Source organism: Mizuhopecten yessoensis, unplaced genomic scaffold (assembly GCF_002113885.1).
Source record: "Mizuhopecten yessoensis strain PY_sf001 unplaced genomic scaffold, ASM211388v2 scaffold10759, whole genome shotgun sequence".
NCBI lineage: Eukaryota > Metazoa > Mollusca > Bivalvia > Pectinida > Pectinidae > Mizuhopecten > Mizuhopecten yessoensis.
The window spans coordinates 565,136-585,473 of NW_018408707.1; the positions used below are offsets into that span (position 1 = coordinate 565,136).

The window sequence follows — 20,338 nt, forward strand, 5'->3', positions numbered from 1 at the left end:
GGAAAGCTAATCAAATACGAACTAATTGTCACTCGTTTTAGGAAAGCTTATCAAATACGAACTAATTGTCACTCGTTTTTGGACTCCATGTTACAGACCAGATATTCTGAAGAATGAGATGAAGGTATTCTTTGTCAAGTACAACGACCCCATCTATGTTAAACTGGAGAAACTGGACATCATGATCCGTTTGGCCACACAGGCTAACATAGCCCAGGTCCTGGCAGAACTCAAGGAGTAAGTCTGTAAAACCGCCAAGTTTATTCTATTAATGAAATTTATTTTAAACTAATAGGATAAGTTTATTAACATGCGAGATTTGGATAGTGGCTGACAGCCAGATCAGAATTCAATCCAAATTAGAAAAAGAAATGTAATGAAAACTATGAAAATATATAGCATATTCATGAAATATTGAAACCATTGGTGGCTTTTATTACCCCACTGATAAAATAGCAGAGGACTTTTAGGTTGCCTCATCCTTTCCAAAACAAAAAGAAAAACATTGCTACAATAGAGCTGCTATATATTAAACGATACATTCATCAATGAAGCAAATCTTATCTTCATATTTTATAAAACCCTGTAGATTTTTGGCATTTTCCCAAAGTTGTTCTCCCACCACTCTGATTCTCCAGAGCCAGATGAACCAGCCCCATTTCCAAAACAACCCTTGACTTATAATTTTCCTAGGGACTTTTTAAACTGGAGAATAAAAAGTGAAATTACATTCAATGTGTTATGAAAATAAATTTTAAACATTAATTTCCTACAGGTATGCTACAGAGGTAGACGTGGATTTTGTGCGTAAATCTGTGCGTGCCATCGGACGTTGTGCCATTAAGGTTGAACAGGCAGCCGAGAGGTGTGTGAGCACGCTCCTTGACCTCATCCAGACCAAGGTCAACTATGTCGTACAGGAGGCCATAGTTGTCATCAAGGTATCACACATTTGTTTTGATAAAATAATCTGCTTAAAAAAATTTTGATTGATATATCTTCAGATCTCTATGCATTAGAATACAATGTACCAACATAACCTGGTTAATTGCTCCTTAATAAGGTTTTAACCATATTTTTATTTTTTTTTGCAGGATATTTTCCGAAAGTACCCCAACAAGTACGAGAGCATCATTGCCACTCTTTGTGAAAACCTAGATACATTGGACGAACCAGAGGCCAGGTAAGATTCTATCCTGAAGTGTCATCGGAACAACGGTAACATTACTTTGAGACAGAGGCCTCTAAATACTAAGCTTTTTTCCCCTTTTCTTTTTCAATATTTCATTACTTTGTGATGGGGAAAGTATTTGAAGCAAAACAAAAATGCCTCCACTGGCATTTGTTTAAAAGACTGTTTTAGAAGTGTTCAAGACAAAATCATAAAAGTTGAAATTGAAGCCCTGAATTAGATCGTAAAAAAGTTTTATTATGACTGAATAATATTGTGTACAACTTAATATATTATTTAAATTCAAAGAATTATTTAAGTGGTTCAATCTATGTATGTCAATTTTTCAAAAGACACTTAAGTAGTGAAATGACTGGAGTAAAGACACAGTAATGTAAGGTTCCCCTTTGTATTGTATTGTCAGGGCGTCGATGATCTGGATCATCGGGGAGTATGCTGAGAGAATAGACAATGCTGACGAGCTGCTCGAAAGCTTCTTGGAGGGATTCCAGGACGAGAACACACAGGTATGGTTCTGTCAGCAATATTCACAGATTTCAATTCAAAAAGATCGTGAAAGCAAATGTTTGTAAGAATGTTGATCCTAAAGCCTTTTAGGTGGCAGAGTACAGTAGAAATGGCTTGACCCTAAAAATAAAGGGCATGTCTCGGATAAACATGGATAGCGGATTCATCCTGCACAACACACCTACATATATATATATGTTTATAAACTACATTTTGAAAAGGTGTTTTTTAGAAGAACATTTTTTTTTTCAAAAAGTGATTTCCCCAGATTTGGGACTTCTGAAAACCATGGTTACCACATCAAAAAACACCAAAATATGCAAAAAATCATGATTTTTAACCCAGAATTTGACCCCCGCAAGTAGAATTGTTTTTCTTAAAACCTGTCTGAAATTAAATATCGCCTACTCGGTAACAGAAATACTCACGTTTTAGCATAGGTCATTCCGGTGGATTTTTCACAATATTTACACATGTGCTGAGTACAAAAATAGACTACATGAAAAGCTAGCTTTTGTTGTGTAGACACAGATTTGTAAATGCCCAAAATTGTAGTCTCAAACCAAATTCGAATTCTTTTTTTGAAAAATTATGAAGCCCACATAGTCCACTTCATCATGAATATGCCAATTTTAGTGCTGATTTTTTTTTTAAATTTTGATACATGTTATATTACAGGGGTTATTCATTGTATAAAAGTATCACCCATGGCCACCGTACGCTACTGTACTCTGCTACCTTATCATGGCAAAACTCTGACATATGCTGTGGGAAACTAGGGTTGAAAATCAGTTGAAATTTTATGGTCACTCTTCAAATTCAAATGTTGGAATAGTTCATTATGAAATTTCAGGGGTGAATGTGTTAATAATAATTTTATTCAAGAAATGCATTGTGAAATCCTCCATGTTGTTGTATGTTACAATGCAAAATGTAACAATGCAAAGACCATTTGTTGGCCCTAATGACCTATCCAGTGTTGATGGGCCGTTTTTATACGCCCGTCAAATTTGACGGTAGTATTATGGTATGGCGGCGTCCATCCGTCCGGCGTAAACTTCTGTTTGTCCGGCAATCTCCTCCTACATTTGACCGATCTCTTTGAAACTTGGTATACGTTATAATCATGATATGAAGTTGTGTCTACCTTAAAAGAATTTTGATTTAACAATTTTTGCAAAAGTGATTGCCCTTTGTTCATTTCAGTATTTGATTTTTTTGTCCGGAGATTTTCTCCTACATTTTTTATAGCATGTTTGCTAACCACTCTTTCAGTATTTAAGATCTTATTTCAATGTAAGAAAGTATATAAGAAAGTATATAACACTATATGGCATTCAACGGGCGTATATTGTTCTGCCCCGCAGTACTCTTATTATAATAAAGTTACAATGCAAGAAATACCTCCCTTCAAACACTGAACCTCTACTTTATAGTCCTGTGGAGGCTAATGAAAGTAAAAGTAAGTCAGTGATGATCACAAGATAGCAGTGCTGCTAGAAATAAATATCAGGAAAATTCTCATGCTTAACTCTTTTTAGTATCTAGCAAGGAGATCGGCTCGATATAATGAATCGCTCTACTGAAAACTCCATAATATCAACACGCAATTATAACAACTAAGATCAATTACGATTTTGTTGTTGATTAATCAGTTTATTGGCTTCACTGACCAATAGTCGATTGAGTTGATTATTAAGAACACCAAAATGGGAAACTACGTCAGAATCGGCAAACTTTTGAAACCATGTTAAATTGTTGAAATATATTCATATGCAATATTCTTGATCCGACAATGCTGCCTATCATTCAGTTATATATGGAGGACGATACAGAAGACTTACTGTGTTAACAATTCTGAGGCTGCTTGAATTTAAATTGAAAATGTTGCGTTTGTAACAGGAATATAGGATTCATAGCTCAAGATTTGCTGAGGAAATTTCGCAAACATATATTGTAATAATTAATTAATCAAGAATTAATATGCTGGGCTACATTTGTGTTTGTGTTGAAAAATTCAAAAATATACAGTGTACTGTGTTAGTTTTCAATTTTGAACAATTGTTACTTTTATTATCATACATTGTACATGTTTAGAGATTTCTGTCATTTTAAAATTTACAGAATTGTCTTACTGTCATCAAGCCAGTTAAAAAAATATCTTCATTACCCTGTTATATCTACATCCACAGGTACAGCTGCAGCTGCTGACAGCCATCGTGAAGTTGTTCCTGAAACGCCCTACTGACACCCAGGAGCTGGTACAACAGGTTCTAAGCCTGGCCACACAGGTATGTACAAGTATGTTCGTACAGGTATCACACAGTGGTACAACAGGTTCTAAGTCTAGCCACACAGGTATGTACAAGTATGTTCGTACAGGTATCACACAGTGGTACAACAGGTTCTAAGTCTAGCCACACAGGTATGTACAAGTATGTTCGTACAGGTATCACACAGTGGTACAACAGGTTCTAAGTCTAGCCACACAGGTATGTACAAGTATGTTCGTACAGGTATCACACAGTGGTACAACAGGTTCTAAGTCTAGCCACACAGGTATGTACAAGTATGTTCGTACAGGTATCACACAGTGGTACAACAGGTTCTAAGTCTAGCCACACAGGTATGTACAAGTATGTTCGTACAGGTATCACACAGTGGTGAAGCGTTGATATTGTATTCCTAAACAATACGCCCTCTGTTCACTTACCAGTAAATACAAAAAGAGATCAAACGTCCCCTAGTGGATGATCAGTGAAGTTCTGCGTACCCCAGTTGATTGATTCTACAGAACAACATACAATTTTCAAAAGATATCTAACGTAAAAAAGTGGTGCCATGCCTAGCTGTAACTAGTGATGTCTACAATAGAAAAATAGAACAATGACGTCATAGTATAGTTGCAATGTCTGTGAAAAGATTGTACAAGTTTTTGTGGTATTTTCATAATAAGCCAAGAATACAAAGGGCAAAGTAGATAGAAAGGTCCAAGGTTGACTTCTGTGTGTTTTGTTTGGAACCTACATGACAGAAATCATGGCTTTGCAGTCTTTGGAGAAACCAATATTATTATGTTCCACAGTGATTTAAGAGTATATTATTTGAGATCCTGATAGGTTTCATGTTTATTGCGTGTTTGACAGGACAGTGACAACCCTGACCTCCGAGACCGAGGATACATCTACTGGCGACTGTTGTCCACGGACCCAGCAGCCGCAAAGGACGTTGTCCTGGCCGAGAAGCCACTCATCTCGGAGGAGACGGACCTGATCGAGCCGACACTTTTAGATGAACTCATCTGCCACATCTCCAGTCTGGCATCAGTCTACCACAAGCCACCCAACTCCTTTGTGGAAGGATCTAAGTCGTCCTTCAAGAGGGCGCTTCCTCCCAGGTCGCAGTCGTAAGTACCAGTCGTAGTTTTCCCTGATTACAGTTTTATATCATTGCAAGGCCATAGCTAGAAAGTTCCACCTAACTTGTAATCTACAATAACTGCTACAGGTCAAGAAATACTGGCTAAAACTCTTTAAGATTTTATTGGACCACTAGCCTGCAGCTTAAAGTCTTTGTACATTCTATAAAATGCATTCAAAATTGGTTGTTATAAATATATTGATAAAAGTGTTTTGCTTGTTACTGGAAATTAGATATCTCAAATAAATCAGAAATTTTGAATCACCCTATCAAAGCTAGTATTGATGTTTCCTGGTCATTTATTTCTATGATATTTAACTGTATGCTATTTCTTGTTAATCTATATTGTTTGAAGACTCCTCACCATGAAATTACGAGGTTCATGTGAAAATGTATTGAGTACTTAGTAACCATTTGAAGTGGTCTTTAAAATAAAAATGTTTCTATTTCAAACAGATAAAAAAATATTTTCCTATCTTCCAGAGGCAACCTTGGCGACACAGAGGAGATGGGAGCCCCAGACACCTCATCCCCCGGGGGAGACATGCCATCAGCCCAACCCCCACCGCAGGCAACTGTCATTCCTGGTGTGGACTCCCTCATTGGGGACCTCCTGGACATGGACCTGGGGGGACCATCCATGCAACAGCAACAGATGTACTCCAACCCTGCCTCCCAGACCCCCGTACAGACCGCCGGGGCCATGGATCTCCTGGGGGAGGGACTAGACTCCCTGGTAGGTATAATTAAAAAAAAAAAATATTGCACTCTGACCCTATATCAGGAGTGAGGTCTGAACAAGAGTTCATTTAGGAGGGGCTAGTCTGATACTCCATGGTACTTACATCACATGAGACTAGGGTTAATAAAGTCCAGGAGAGGGGCAAGACTCTCGCATACATATAACATGGCAAACTCGATACTCCATGGGTTGCGCTCACTTTCGCTTTCTGCACCCCAGGAATATGTCCTGACAAAATCGAAGGCTAGGTGTGCGCCATCTTTGTGGCTGAGACAAGAAGACTAGTTTGGTCCTTTGATGTACACCAAAAGATTATTGCAGTCGCGTAACAGTAAAATTGGCTGACTTTGAAGTCAGGTGTGCTCCTCTGCAATCTTCAAAGGAACAGTATCTGTCTAACCATTAGTCAGTTTTTTATCCCCTGCTTTCACCGAAACGGGGGATATTAATTTGGGTTTGTCCGTCTGCCAGTCTGTCTGTCTGTCACGCTTTGTTTCCGTGCAATAACTGCAACAAATGTTAACCGATTTTCTTCAAACTTACTTACAGGGTTAAATGCCTTAAGGGCTTTGTTAAGGGATGACCACTTTCAGCGGATTTTATTTGGCTGAGTTATGGCCCCTTGAATAATGAAAAACGTCATTTCTGCAGTTTCCACATGTTCAATAAAAAGTCTAACTTCTGTTCTATTCGAATTTTAAGCTATACATTATGTCTCAACAGCACAATACTCACATGTTTAAACCTGACCTCAAGAATGTTTACCTACAATATGTCCTGCGAGCGGGGGATATAAATTCCACGAATTTGCTTGTTTTAACCAAGACCAATCAAATAGCTAGCCGCCAGCCTTCGATTATGCTATGACATATTCCAGGGGTAAAGAGAGCATATATGAGTGTAACCTCTAGGGTATCGAGGATGATAACATGGGAGACTCGGCCATTGATGTCCTGAGAGAGGGACTAAGATTCCTGGTACATACTGTATGTCAGGCATTTGTTTGCGTGTATCTCATTTTTGATTTATTCACAAGTTATTAAATTCAGACAGGAACTTTTGATCATATTCTGAAAAATACATTGCATTTACATGAAAGCATAATAATAAATGCAAGTTGATTTTGAACAAATTTACACATTTTCATCACACATAAATATAGTATAACGTTGTAATGTAAAAGGTTACAAGTAAATTCTAGAACAATTTCAACAATGTGTATTTCCAAGTTTTACACACATTATGTAAAAGCTATTGATAAATTAGTATGTTTTATTATTGCTGATATGTTAATTTTGTTCCGGTAGCTTGGCGGGCCTGCGACCGGAGGCGATGCCCTAGGAGGTCTTGGGGATATATTTGGTATGCCACAGGCCCAGTCCTATGTCCCACCATCAGAGGTAAATATAAACTGCTTCTTTTCAAGGGAAAAGAAAATCTGCTACTCCAAAGGAAACTGATATTTGTCTAATTATGAAGAAAAAAAGTATAGTTTCTCTCAACTGTTTCAAACAGTTGAAAGTTAAAAAGTGTTAAAGGTCATTGTTTGATGCTAATTTTCGGATCATATATTTCTCCTCGGCATAGACAAGTTTCCAAATTTAACTCCTTCACCCTGAGCACACATTTGAACTCTTCTATCTTAAAGGTTGAAATAGTTTATTATGAAATTTCAGGGGTTAACAGCTTATATTATTATAGACAAGTTTCAAGATGAAGTTGTGGAAAAACAAGTTTATTGGAAAATGATCATTATATTGGACCCTGTCAGAACTGTAGAAAAATACTTCACTTCACCACTTCTGTTTACAACCGTTGTTAAAACAATGAAATGTTTCACAGGTTTGGTTACAAGCTGTCAAGGGTAAAGGTTTAGAAATTAATGGAACGTTCTCGCGGAAAAATAACGTGGTATATATGGAGTTCACCTTTACAAACCGAGCCATGCAGCCCATGTCTGGATTTGCTGTTCAGTTCAATAAAAACAGGTCAGTGTTTTGTCATGTGTTTGTCCATTACATCTATTATTCCAGGTGGCTGGGATGAAACTTTACATTTAGATACCATAATATACCTGGATTTTTTTGTGTCGAAATATTTTTCACAAAATGATAGAGCTTGTGACAAAGTGAAGGTATACCAGTTACAAACTTTGATCACTCGTGCTGTCGGTGCTGGGAAGGATCCTTCCCAACTGTTGTACATGTATACTGCTATTATGCGTGTAGGAGTGGGTGTGTGTGTGTGGTTGTGTAAGCATATGGGTGAACATATATCTATTTTTAAAGTAAATATTTGTTTCATATCGTTAAATGCTAATATTTTTGGCTTTCTTGCTACCTCTCTTCTATTCAATCATTCAATTATAATAATATTATAGATATTTAGCCATCTTATGATGTACAGTACATATATGTTTTATTAAATTGTAAGGAAAGGGCGATTATAATGTTCAATGTAACTTGTGCCCAATCCTTTTGCTTGATTTATGGCAATAAAATATGTTTAAACTAAACTAAACAAATTTTGTCTGAATTACTGTTACTTAATACTGCATTGATCAGATTTTTTTCTCTTTTTTTTCTTATAAAACTTCTAATGGGTATAATGCCCCTTTTCCTATTCAAGCATGCTTGTAATATTTATAAATTCTGGTCTTTTGTTGAGATTAATATATTGTTATATGGACCTCATAAAGTGATATTAACCAAGGACACAACAAGGTAGATACTACTCTATCAGGTTCATATATAACTATGTGTTGACCGAGACCAAAGTCCTTAATTTTCATTATCATGTCTTTAGATAACATGCGATATTAGATATCCAAATAGTGAGAATTAAGGGGGTGGTTTTCAGAAAAAAAATCCAGATCTAAATTTATAAACAGAAGGTTGATATGATCAGGTTCAAGACAAAAATAGAAACATGTGGAATCAATATGCTATAAATCGTCAAACCCGAGACCAAGGATGAGCCAGTTAGAATCAAGCAAAACCAGACCATAGGTTATATTTATTGATATGAATTTGAATGAGAAATATGTAAATGCATTATATATTTATATATCGGGTGTTTGTGTTATGATTTCTTTCCCAAATGCAGCACAGTCATGTAAATGTACGATATGTGATTTTAATGCTATTGAAAATAAATTTCCCAAATCTGGTTTTTGACAGTTTTGGTTTGACGGCTGCGGCACCTCTACAAGTTCAAAGCCCACTGTCGCCTAATCAGGGGGCGTCGGCCTCCCTGGAGCTCAATCATGTGGGGCCAGTCCAGAAGATGGATCCCCTAAATAACCTACAGGTAACTAGGGCACAGAAGGAAGTATTAACTAACTCACCCCTGAAGACACATTTGAACTCTTCCAATTCAAAGGTTGGAATAGTTGATTATGAAATTTCAGGGGTGAATGAATTAATAAAGTTGTGTTTTGTCAGTTGAATTTCTGTTCAGCATTTCCAGTGTCACTCAGAGTGTAAATGTCTTGAGATGGGATTTTGTCTCAGTTTCTGTCCTGAACAAAATAGTGGAACAATAATTCAATGATAATATCTGTTTGATTATGTTTGTACCCCGCCATTTTAAGGGGGTTGAGGGGGGACTATAATGTTAACCATGTCTATCCTGTTGCATCATAACCTGTCGTGTCCTGTCATGCTCAATTCTTTATCGTGACTCCATTTCTGAACAGAATTTCGTCAAAGTTTGTAAAGAAGGTCAAATGTGAGATTACTTTGTTTGAGTTCATAATTCAGGGTCTCAAGGTCAACATCAAGGTCAGTGTTGCTATTTATAGGTCAACCACAGGGCCAAGGGGGCATTCATGTCTTGCATATGTTTTCCAGTTTTTACAACATTTGAGCAATAAGTTAAATTCTCAATTTTATTATTGTACTCATTGTATGTAAAACATTATCATTGAAAATAATGATGAATTACTGTAATATTGCTTTCTGTATTTGTAGGTGGCTTACTGTAATCTTGCTTTCTGTATTTGTAGATGGCTTACTGTAATCTTGCTTTCTGTATTTGTAGATGGCTTACCGTAATATTGCTTTCTGTATTTGTAGGTGGCTTACCGTAATCTTGCTTTCTGTATTTGTAGGTGGCTGTTAAGAACAACATAGACGTGTTCTACTTTAGCTGTAGTATCCCGATGCACGTGCTGTTTGTGGAGGACGGTGAGATGGACAAGCGAGTGTTCCTGGCTACCTGGAAGGATATACCTGCCACTAACGAGGTCCAGAGTACCATATCTAACGTACAGCATAATGCAGGTAGGTGTGAGTGATACGGAAAATTGTAGGGTGGGCAATAATATTGTAGTGCCAGGATATTGCAGTTTGTGTTCTGCAGTATTTTTATTGCAATACGATTGTAAAATGGCAATATATTGCATTATTTTTTTCAACTTACTGTTAGGTAGGTTTAAGCAAAATTATGGAATCATTTTACCTCAAAATGTTAAGAATGAGGCAATATTTTCCCAGTTAAGCTTCTTTGGTTTGATATCGTCGAAACTTTTTTTCAGTCTATCATTCAAACTTTGCGGAAGTGATGCTTTCTTTTTCATATTTTCTATATCAAATCACTCTATCCCGTTAATGTACCAAATTTCTAGGTATACAATATATTGTGTTATACTGCAATATTCCATAAGTATTGCAATATGAAAATTGCTTACAGTACCAATCCTTAGAAAGTTGTTACATATTGATTTCATTGACTCATTCACCCCTGAAATTTCATAATGAACTATTCCAATCTTTCAATTGGAATAGTTCAAATGTGTCTTCAGGGGTGAATGAGTTAACAGTACAATTTTGTTTATCAAAGTTGTTAAGTGTAACTGCTTGTACAGTCCTAGTACAGCACTGATTTCAATGTATGCCCTAGACAGATAAAAAATAATAATGAAACCAGAAAATTTGATTGTAACAAAAATCTGAATAAAAAAAACACATATTTTTGAGAAAACTTTTGCATGTGTATTTTGTGTTTCGTTTTCTTTTCAGATACAGTTCAACAGAAATTAAGAAACAACAACATTTTCACGATTGCTAAGCGTAATGTTGAAGGTCAGGATATGCTATACCAATCTCTCAAGCTCACCAATGGAATATGGGTCCTGGCCGAGCTCAAGATCCAGCCAAGCAACCAGAACTTCATGGTATGCAAATCTTGTTCGGAAAAAGTCAAATACTGTTGTGATTGTAGACACAGGTTTGACGCCCGGGTCTCTTTAGTGACTTAAAAATACAAATGATGCAAGAATTTTTGACTTTTTTATCTTTAGAACTGAATATGCAATCATAATTACTGTCACTACCCATGGCAAGGCCTGCATAAACATTTGCAGGTCTGCCAGGATTTATACCTGAAATTGTTACATTTAAAAACAGACAAACCCGTTGCACTGGATAGGAGAAAGGGACCTAGGTTAACATTCTGTCCGCAGGTTCATCTGTCTGTTTGTCACTTTGTACAGTTACCAAATTTTGTGTGCCATTTTTCTTTGAATGATGGATTGTCAGTTTGTCAGTGCAATAAATTCAAGGTCCCTTTCACTTATCCGGTTCAACCATTTCAACCAGCTGAGTCTGAGAAGAAAATGGCTGGCTCAGATCTAAACTGAGACTGACGTCCGGGATGTTTGACACGTGGGTATCGAGGGGTCCAGACGTGCCAGACTGAAACAAAAATGTTGACTCCTGCTAGTGTGCATATTTCTTTTTAAAACAAAGTCAATTCACATGTATGTTTTTGGATATGTTATATTATTTAGTGGATGTGTTAAAGAAAGGCATATTATTCCTGATATGATGTTATTAATTGTCGAAAAAGTCTGAAACTGTGCAGTTTTAGTTTTGCTTAAAGTTTAGTCCAAGTGCATCCATTGAATATTTCTATGCCACCTGAACCGTTTTAACTGGGATATGCGAATGCGACCCGAGTCTTGTCTCCTACTATACATAGTTATGTCCCTTGGTTCACTGTACACCACTTTTTCTGGGACATTCACATTACTATACATTACAACTGACTGATTCTGTATGCCAGGATCCCTTCTGATGACAGAGTGTCACATATTTAAACCAGGGCCACTCTCATTGATCACAATCCAAATGGTTGAAACAGAGTTGTTCTCTTTTTAAACAAGGTCGGAAATAGTAATCTGATGCTTCTTTTAGGCAAGCCTGTACAAAGCCTTGCAAGGCCTACATAAACATTTGCCGGTCCACCAGGTTTGATACCCACAAATGTTACATCTAAAAACAGACAAATCGGTTTTTCTTCATAAATGGACAGACTCTGTGTCTTATACCCAACTTTATACAGATCTATGACCTATTGTTCATTTCCAATTACAGACTTTCTCTGAAGGTGAGGTATTACGGATTGCTGACATTCTTTTGCCTTGTATCATCATGTGGTAGAATTTTCATTTTGAGAAATATATGATATCTTAACTATCAATGTATTTAGAAGAAAAAAAATGTTGAATATTGTCAAATTAATGTTAAGCATATGTTTTGTGTTTGCAGCTCTCACTAAAGGCCAGAGCTACAGATGTTTACCCTGGAGTACAGCAGGCCTACGATACAGTCCTTCACAACTAGAGACCCTATACCTGTAAGTATTGAACCGTATTAAAACAAACTGTATATTTTTTAATAAATATTTCATTCTCTTATGAAAACAAAGAACAAAGCTTTGAAAAATGAGAGACTAAAAAAATATTTTTAGAATAAGATTTTACTACATCAGATATGCAATTTTCAGCACTTTATTGCATGTAAATTTGAAGGACAAAGCTTTTTCAAAATAAAACCCTAACAAATGTTTGTTTCAATTACTGCATTAAATAACTGAAAATTATGAACATATTAAATCTTTAATGTTGCTTTTCATTTGCAGCTTTGAAGATAGTGGGTATTACATCTAGTTTTGTTTTTTTACAGTTTCCAGAGGAAAGGTCAAGTGTACTGCAGTATACAACGTCTGCTGGTATTTACAGAGACTGAAATGTGAAAATATTCCTAATCACGGAATTGGAAAATAATGTTGGCATTCGTTGTATTGAGGTTTAACAACAGGGCATGTGATCAATCTATCTTTCATTGTGTGGTATTTTTAAACTTAAATATTTATATCAGACATCTAGTGTCACCGGACATCTTTTCTGCGAGACAGTAATTGGACCATAACTTGAGATTCTTAACTTTTCTTTGTGTATATTATCCTCATCAATAAAATAATAAGACATTTAACTTATTTCTATTGGAAGCTGAAAGATTAAATTATGAGTTCCCTCGATTGTTGCCATTTTAAATCATTACTACCATGTTTTTTTGATATTGATTAAACCCTTTCGCCACTGTAAACCATGACGGACTCGACCAAATAAATGTATGGAAGAGTCTACTCAAGATACATAGGGATGTAAAGGTGCTTTTCTTGATGTTATTGATTGCAAACAAATAAGAGATAAATAACTGGAAACTGAGATTTGATGCTCTTCAAAATGACCACCAGACTAATTGTAAGCTTACCAGGGCTAAACTGTTCCTTCATGCCTCTACATAAAAAAAACAAGAGGTTGCAAAATGTACCCGAGACTCGGCGTATTCAGTAAAGTGTTGACGTATATTATATTGTAAACAACGTAGCGGAACTGGACTGGGTCAATCGCCTGCAATCTGGTAGCTCTAATGATTTGAATGTATGTTTAGAGCTCACAGGACCCTGGTTTGAATCCTGGTCTGGCCGTTATTTTATTTATTTCTTGTTGTAGAAACATTTCAATTTATCGTATGAACTGCATAACGGTATGGCAGATGAAAGTTGTTGACCAGTTTTACTGTTCTGGCTCAGATCTTTTGACTACAATTGATAAAATACCCATAATGCTTTATATCTTCCAAATTTTGCGGGGTCTCATCTTTAACCTTCAAACATTTAAAACATTTAAGAAAAATCATAAGGTGATGAAAATTGTTTAAATTACGAGTCATTTTCATGGGATAGAAATTGAATGTTGCACCTGTAGTGTATTTTGTATACTGACGTTATCAGTTTGATTATGTTCCAGCTATATAAATGATTCTTATTGGAAACATGTGTTTAAGATTATTGTTGTATATTATAATTTATATCTGTACTTTGTAGTGGGTGTTAACTCCAGTAATAAAAGGATCACTCGTTGTTCTTTGATCATTTGTTTGCTTTATCACATACAAAACAATGACATTATTCTTCAATCTACTATAAGTTGAAGGTAGACTGGCTACCCGCCCCAAAGTTTTTATGAAGAATTTCTCAAATGCATTTTACTCCTAGCTTATCTCCCCTAGTTTTGAACTTAGAATTGGACATCCAAGTGATCAAAATTATTAGTTATTTTTTTCTAAATAATTCAATATTCTAGAGAAGGGGGCAAGTCTTAGGTGAAGGGAACCAACAAGGTAATGACAAATACTTGTAACACCCTTTTAAACAGAAGTATCGTCTAGTCACCAGTTTCCGCGCGTTATGTATTTCCGCGCAGCCATTTTATCACGCTATATCTTGTAACTACGTGACCTGCTGGACACAATACAAGGATAATTTAGACGTTTGTCCATTGTCTGTAAACTGACTCAAAAATTACCGGAAGTTCGTCCGGAAAACATAAGAAATAATCACCGATTAAAAAAACACGCATAAATATGCAGTTTTGCTTAATGCACTTTTTATCTTGCTCAAAATGAACCCATACCTGAAAAAACGGTGATATATTTTATTCATGAACCGGTCTTTTTTGTAGTCTGACAAACGTACGAAAATGTCGTATGTAAATGAGGCCATATCTCCTCGCCGATTTTTGTCCACTTCCGAAGAGCCAAGGAGACATTCTTATATCGATAAACAGTGTTTTCAATAAAACGTAAACCTTGTAATGCAATGAACTTCAAATTTTAACCAATTTTAAACAGAACAAAAATGAGAAATACAAAATGTAACTTACCATCAACCAAAACCGATATAAAACTGAAGAAAAAAAATAATAACAGATTCTATATTATAACTAAATAAATATAATAAATAAATTTATAAAATTACATGAATTTGTTCAAATTGACATCTTGAAAAATCCATAAAAAATATGCAATTTAAAAAAAGTTTTTTTGATAATTAATTTGACAATCAAAGATATATTTTTTATTCCAAACGAAGCTTTTGTTCTTGCAGGTCACTGTAGAGAATATCTTTTTAGTGTATTCGAGTTATCTTTCTTTGAACACTAAATCAGAATAGACACACGGAAACATATGACGGCTACTTCCGACGGGAGAAATTTGCTAAAAATTGTTTGTTCTGGGTTTTTTAAAATACAGTTTTATGTTGCTATTTTTTTGTTTCCTTTAGTAGATTGTATACATGTTTATGACAGTTTTCCGTAATTTCAACAGTTTTCTGCCGATATGAGTACGAAATCGCGGATGCTTCTTAAGTGCGCGGAAACCGGTAACCCGAGGATATTCAATAAAAATTACATATTCTGATGCATTTTCAAGAATCAAAATTAAATGGTTGAAAATGGAAATTAAAAAAGTATAATTGGCCGCAAAGCTAATGAATAACTGGACAGGGGAAGTTTAAACCAGAAAAAAATCCATTGGTGTTTCGTGTTTTATATAGAAGGGAGATTACTCCAACGTCAAAAACTCTCGAGTGGAACTCTTCTTTGTGGTTAAACTGATGCAGTGGTACCCTTTACCATTCCAAACACTTGTATCAAGTTTCATGGATTTCTGTTGAGGAATGAAGTCGTAAGAGCGATGACAAAGTTTTTCTAAATAACAGTGAACCTTGACCTTGAACATAGAAACCGGAAACGCGAACTTGTCCAATGTATTGCCGTACCAAACACTTTCATGAAGTTAAATGAAATTTCATTGAGTACAAAGTTTTTCTAAAAATAGTTACAGTGACCTTGACCTTCAACGTTGCAACCCGAAATACTACACACTTGTATGAAGTTTCATGAAACTGATTCTGTTGAGAAATGAAGTCGCTAGAGCGATGACAAAGAGTGTAACATAACGTACGTACTTCTGTTGCGTTGGGATAATACCCCAAGATTGAAATATTTGTATCCAAACATGATTGTTTGGCATAGTTACTTTCAAAACTATGTTTAAAAAAACACCATTAAATTTTGCTCTTTTTACATTTACTTTATAAAATTAATAAAAAAAAATACTCTTCATTTCCTGAAATACAATATAATGGGATATGTGTTGCAATACATGTTACACATATAGGGTTTAAGGGTGGATATTTAGGGACTAAATATCCACCCTTAAACCCTATATGTGTAACATTAAGTCAGTGTTCTCCGTGGCTATGGGTAGAAAGTTAACAGAGATCCCCGTATTTCTAGCACATCATAGTCACATGCTGAGCTGTTCAAAACGTTATACCCAACCTGTGGTCTGTCACCTGCATCCATCTGTTACCAAAGTTTCTCATTTCCTATCTCAGCTGGGATCGTGATAAAATCATCTTATTTGGAGGTTTCCTATGCTCCAATTTGATTCAGTTTAAAATGTGTCCATCAAGTTTGTTGCTGCGATTTCTCAGTAACCACTGACATGATCCCCTTGCTCGGACCCTAGTTGTGCCACTTCAAATGTGACCAATTTTAGATAAAAACTCAATGGTCATTGACCATTTTGGATCTTATATATGAATATTACAACAGCTTTTTTCTGGAAAGTACTAAACTAATGGGATCACTATGAAACTAGCCTGCGCCAGGTGTGCTTACATCCGGGCCGGCAAGAATAAATAAAAAAAAATATACATTACTAATTGTCGTAAAAAAATTAAAGTTTATAGTTTATAGACGATTTAGCTATAAGCTTCGTTGATGTGTCGTTCGCCCTTTGCTTTGTACGGGTTTTATATTCATTAACTGTCATCGTTCAAGAAATTAATGCCTTATCTAAATGGGCCTTTCACATCTTTTCTGTATCGCATGTGGACAAAATGTGTGTAGTCACAAAATATAGCGCGGCTGTGACTGACACGGGTCAGGGTCAAGCACAGAATGGGTGTAACGGTCTGTGTAAATTTCATTAACCGATGAATGTGGCAGGATGTTGACAGAATGCGTTAGTCACCAAGCTAGCAGACGATTTTTAATTTTAAGCGCACACATTTCAGTACTCAATACTTCTGCGAAATACGCGCAGATCTAGGTGTTAAAAAACAAAAACAATTCTTACTTTTCCTCATTTCTATTATGCAAGTTTAAGCATTTCAATTGTTTAATTACGTTAAGATTTGTTTAATTACATCTAAAATCGTCATTAAATTTTCTAGGTAGTAACACGGAGTTAGATTAGACCGATATCTAAGGCCGTGGTAGTAACTACAATTATTAATGAACAAATGGCCTGTCCTTCCAAAAAATACAGCACATTTGCATCGATATAAAATAAACACCCTCTAAATAAAATGGCCTACAAGAGCGATGGCCGACAAGAGCCTGACAAAAAGATATGAATTTCCATATCTTTTTGTAACACGGTACACTTTTATATGGTACACAAAGATATGAAATTTCAAATCATTTCGTACCAGGCGTTGTACATAAAGAGTATAAACAACTTTACAAAAAAACTCTTTACTTTCACATATATATGTACCAACAGCCGATATCAGCCGGCAAAATGTTTTGAATATTCATATCTTTCTGTACCGCGTTACACTTTTTTAATTTCTTTTTGTACCACCTACGGTACAAATATATATGAAAAAAGTGTACCACTAGAGCATCGGAATGTTGTTATCGGACACTATGACCAGAACTGACCCCGAATAGTGAAACCATAATTACAACGTCAAAACGAGTCGTGAAGTTCGTTAATCACTTCTGATGAAAAACAGAGTTAGTTGCAATTGTGTAAGTATTGGGGCCTTGACAGGGTCTCCAAAAGGGATAAAGGACACGTATATTTTCGTCATTTCCCTTGTTTTGATAGATGTCCAGATTATAAAAGAATCGTACAACTAGCTCATCGTATTTCCCCAAAACAAACTTTATAAAAAGGTAGCCTAGCTATTTATACTTCGATGTAATTAAATGTCCCCTATTGTCCCCTACGGACCCCGTCGGCGTTTTCAACTGATTTGGAGTTTCATTCATTTGAGAAGTTGAAGCAGATAGAATACATTAGAAATGTAAGTATTAGAAAAATAATCCATAATGACTTCCTTTTTAACGTAAAACATTTATAAAATTCGGTACATTGTAAAGGATATTGAATAGTTGATTTCAATTTAAATGAGTAAGATACCAGACATTCCGTGCGATAAAATTTCATTGTCGCATAGACGTGTCACTTTCCCTTTGATCCAGCTATGGTATAACCAACTTATTTTACACAGTTTTACTAATACCATATGGTATAAGTGAGGCTCCTCTCATATACTGAATACAATGGAATTCCAAAAGTTTTTATATATATATAACTTTTAACTAGCACATGTATTTTACTAGTAAGACTACCATGTTTATTTATATATCGATTGCGTAAATATGTTATTTTATCTAACACATGTATTTTACTAAACAAGAGGACCATGTGGAAGATTAGCCTTTGGCTAAACATGAAATTAATCCTCAATAAATAAAGTTTATTATTATAGTTTAACGTGGCCTATTAGTGAATGTTAACAGGATATCGACACCGTGAGAAATAACTAAAAACACAAATAATGGAAGTTCAAACACATTTTATTCGGCAACATTGTTGCAAACAATTCAACAAATTTCACCTTTCCAGGTTCCGCGGTCTATCTTTTTTTCCGTTTTGTAACTTACAACTTTTAGCATGATGTCTTTCTGACATTTTTTATAACATAAATTCTAGATTCAATGACATGTAGGCACAATATTGCCTAAGTCACCGACAAGTGGTATTTTAGGAAGAGCTGCCCCGAGACAAACCATATTGTATACTTTTATTTTAAGACCCTGCGATCAGAGTTAAGGTGTTTCATCGCATGCGATACATTCGATTACTGTTCGAGTTTACTTCCATAGTGTTTCAAGTGTTAGGCCCATTGAACAATTCTATATTACAGTAATTTTTCTTGGGGGGGGGGGGGGGATATCCTATACCTTGGAAAGTAGACGCATGTTACAAGGATGCCGTGATATCGATGAAGATGTCATTTCGAGAACACGTGGTATCGAGGATGACGTAGTATCGATGGTGACGTGTGCCCGATAGAAGCAATATGGGATCTGTTTATCTAACGCTCTATTATCTATATATATATATAGAAGTACATACGAGCACTGGTCTACAACACCGACTTCCGTCAGTGAGATGAAACCCGTATGGGCGGAATCATGTAGGCGAAAAACCCTTCAATGTAAAGCTAAAGTTAATAATTATGGCAATAAATTGCTTGACTTCTGAAAGCAAAATAATATGTATATTGCCAATGGTCGGATTGGAAATGATGCACAAATAGGTAAAACTACATGTAGTGATGTCAGCGTTATAGATTATCTATTGCTGTCGTCAGATATGTTTCGGTATACAACAGATTTTGAAATCAAAGTTTTTGACCCACTCATATCAGATGTCCACTGTAGACTTGTATTTAGCCTTTGTAAATTAACTGATGAATGTATATATAATACCGAATGTCATGAAAATCGATATACAAAGTGGAAATCCTGTAAAGAACAAGATTTTGTAAAACATATACTAGATGATGAAAGAGGTAATCTCCATAGAATTAATGATAAATTAAATGAATTATTAAATAAACAACACGACAATGTAACCAATAACGAAATTAATGACATTGTAAACTCAATTAGTGAATTGTTCAAAGGCTCTGCTAAGCAGGTTTTTGGTAGTAACAATGCTTACAGGAAACGGAGGTTGAGATGTGATAATAAACCTTGGTTTAATAGGGAATGCCACTTAAACAGAGTTGAATTTAATAAAGCCAAGGCCTTATTTCACAAAGTAAATAATCCTATAAATAAAACTAATCTCAATAGAGCTAGTAAAGTTTATAGAAAAACATTGAATAAAAATTACAGAAATTATCAGGAGAAATTGTCAAGCGAGTTAAGAAATACTGCTAGAATGGATTCAAAAAAATTCTGGAATATTTTGAATAAATGTGACGGATCTGTAAAGAAAGGTAATGCTGATATATGTATTACTGAATTATATGAATACTTTAAGGATCTGAACAAGTCTGTTTATGATGATGACGATTTTGAGCTGGAAAATCCTGATAATAGTATTTTTGATGATTATCTGAATGGTGAAATTACCACTGATGAAATTAAATTTTCTTTAATCAATTTGAAGAATAGTAAAGCCTCTGGTATAGATCAAATCCTAAATGAATATCTAAAAAGTACAATGGATGTATTTTTACCAATTTAT

At 35.4% G+C, this 20,338-nt stretch overlaps 1 protein-coding gene across 1 annotated transcript in view; it reads left to right on the forward strand.

Annotated features, from left to right (window-relative positions):
- Window positions 1-14,073, forward strand: part of LOC110462194 (AP-1 complex subunit beta-1-like) — a 20,985-nt gene extending 6,912 nt beyond the window's left edge. The window contains exons 9-22 of the mRNA XM_021516039.1: window positions 97-237; window positions 776-941; window positions 1,095-1,183; window positions 1,596-1,698; window positions 3,892-3,990; window positions 4,846-5,105; window positions 5,603-5,855; window positions 7,169-7,261; window positions 7,704-7,849; window positions 9,041-9,170; window positions 9,973-10,144; window positions 10,883-11,037; window positions 12,413-12,500; window positions 12,830-14,073. Of these exons, the coding sequence (XP_021371714.1) occupies window positions 97-237; window positions 776-941; window positions 1,095-1,183; window positions 1,596-1,698; window positions 3,892-3,990; window positions 4,846-5,105; window positions 5,603-5,855; window positions 7,169-7,261; window positions 7,704-7,849; window positions 9,041-9,170; window positions 9,973-10,144; window positions 10,883-11,037; window positions 12,413-12,487 (1,882 nt within the window). The 3' untranslated portion in view covers window positions 12,488-12,500; window positions 12,830-14,073. The remainder of the gene's footprint in view (window positions 1-96; window positions 238-775; window positions 942-1,094; window positions 1,184-1,595; window positions 1,699-3,891; window positions 3,991-4,845; window positions 5,106-5,602; window positions 5,856-7,168; window positions 7,262-7,703; window positions 7,850-9,040; window positions 9,171-9,972; window positions 10,145-10,882; window positions 11,038-12,412; window positions 12,501-12,829) is intronic.
- Window positions 14,074-20,338: the final 6,265 nt, after the last annotated feature.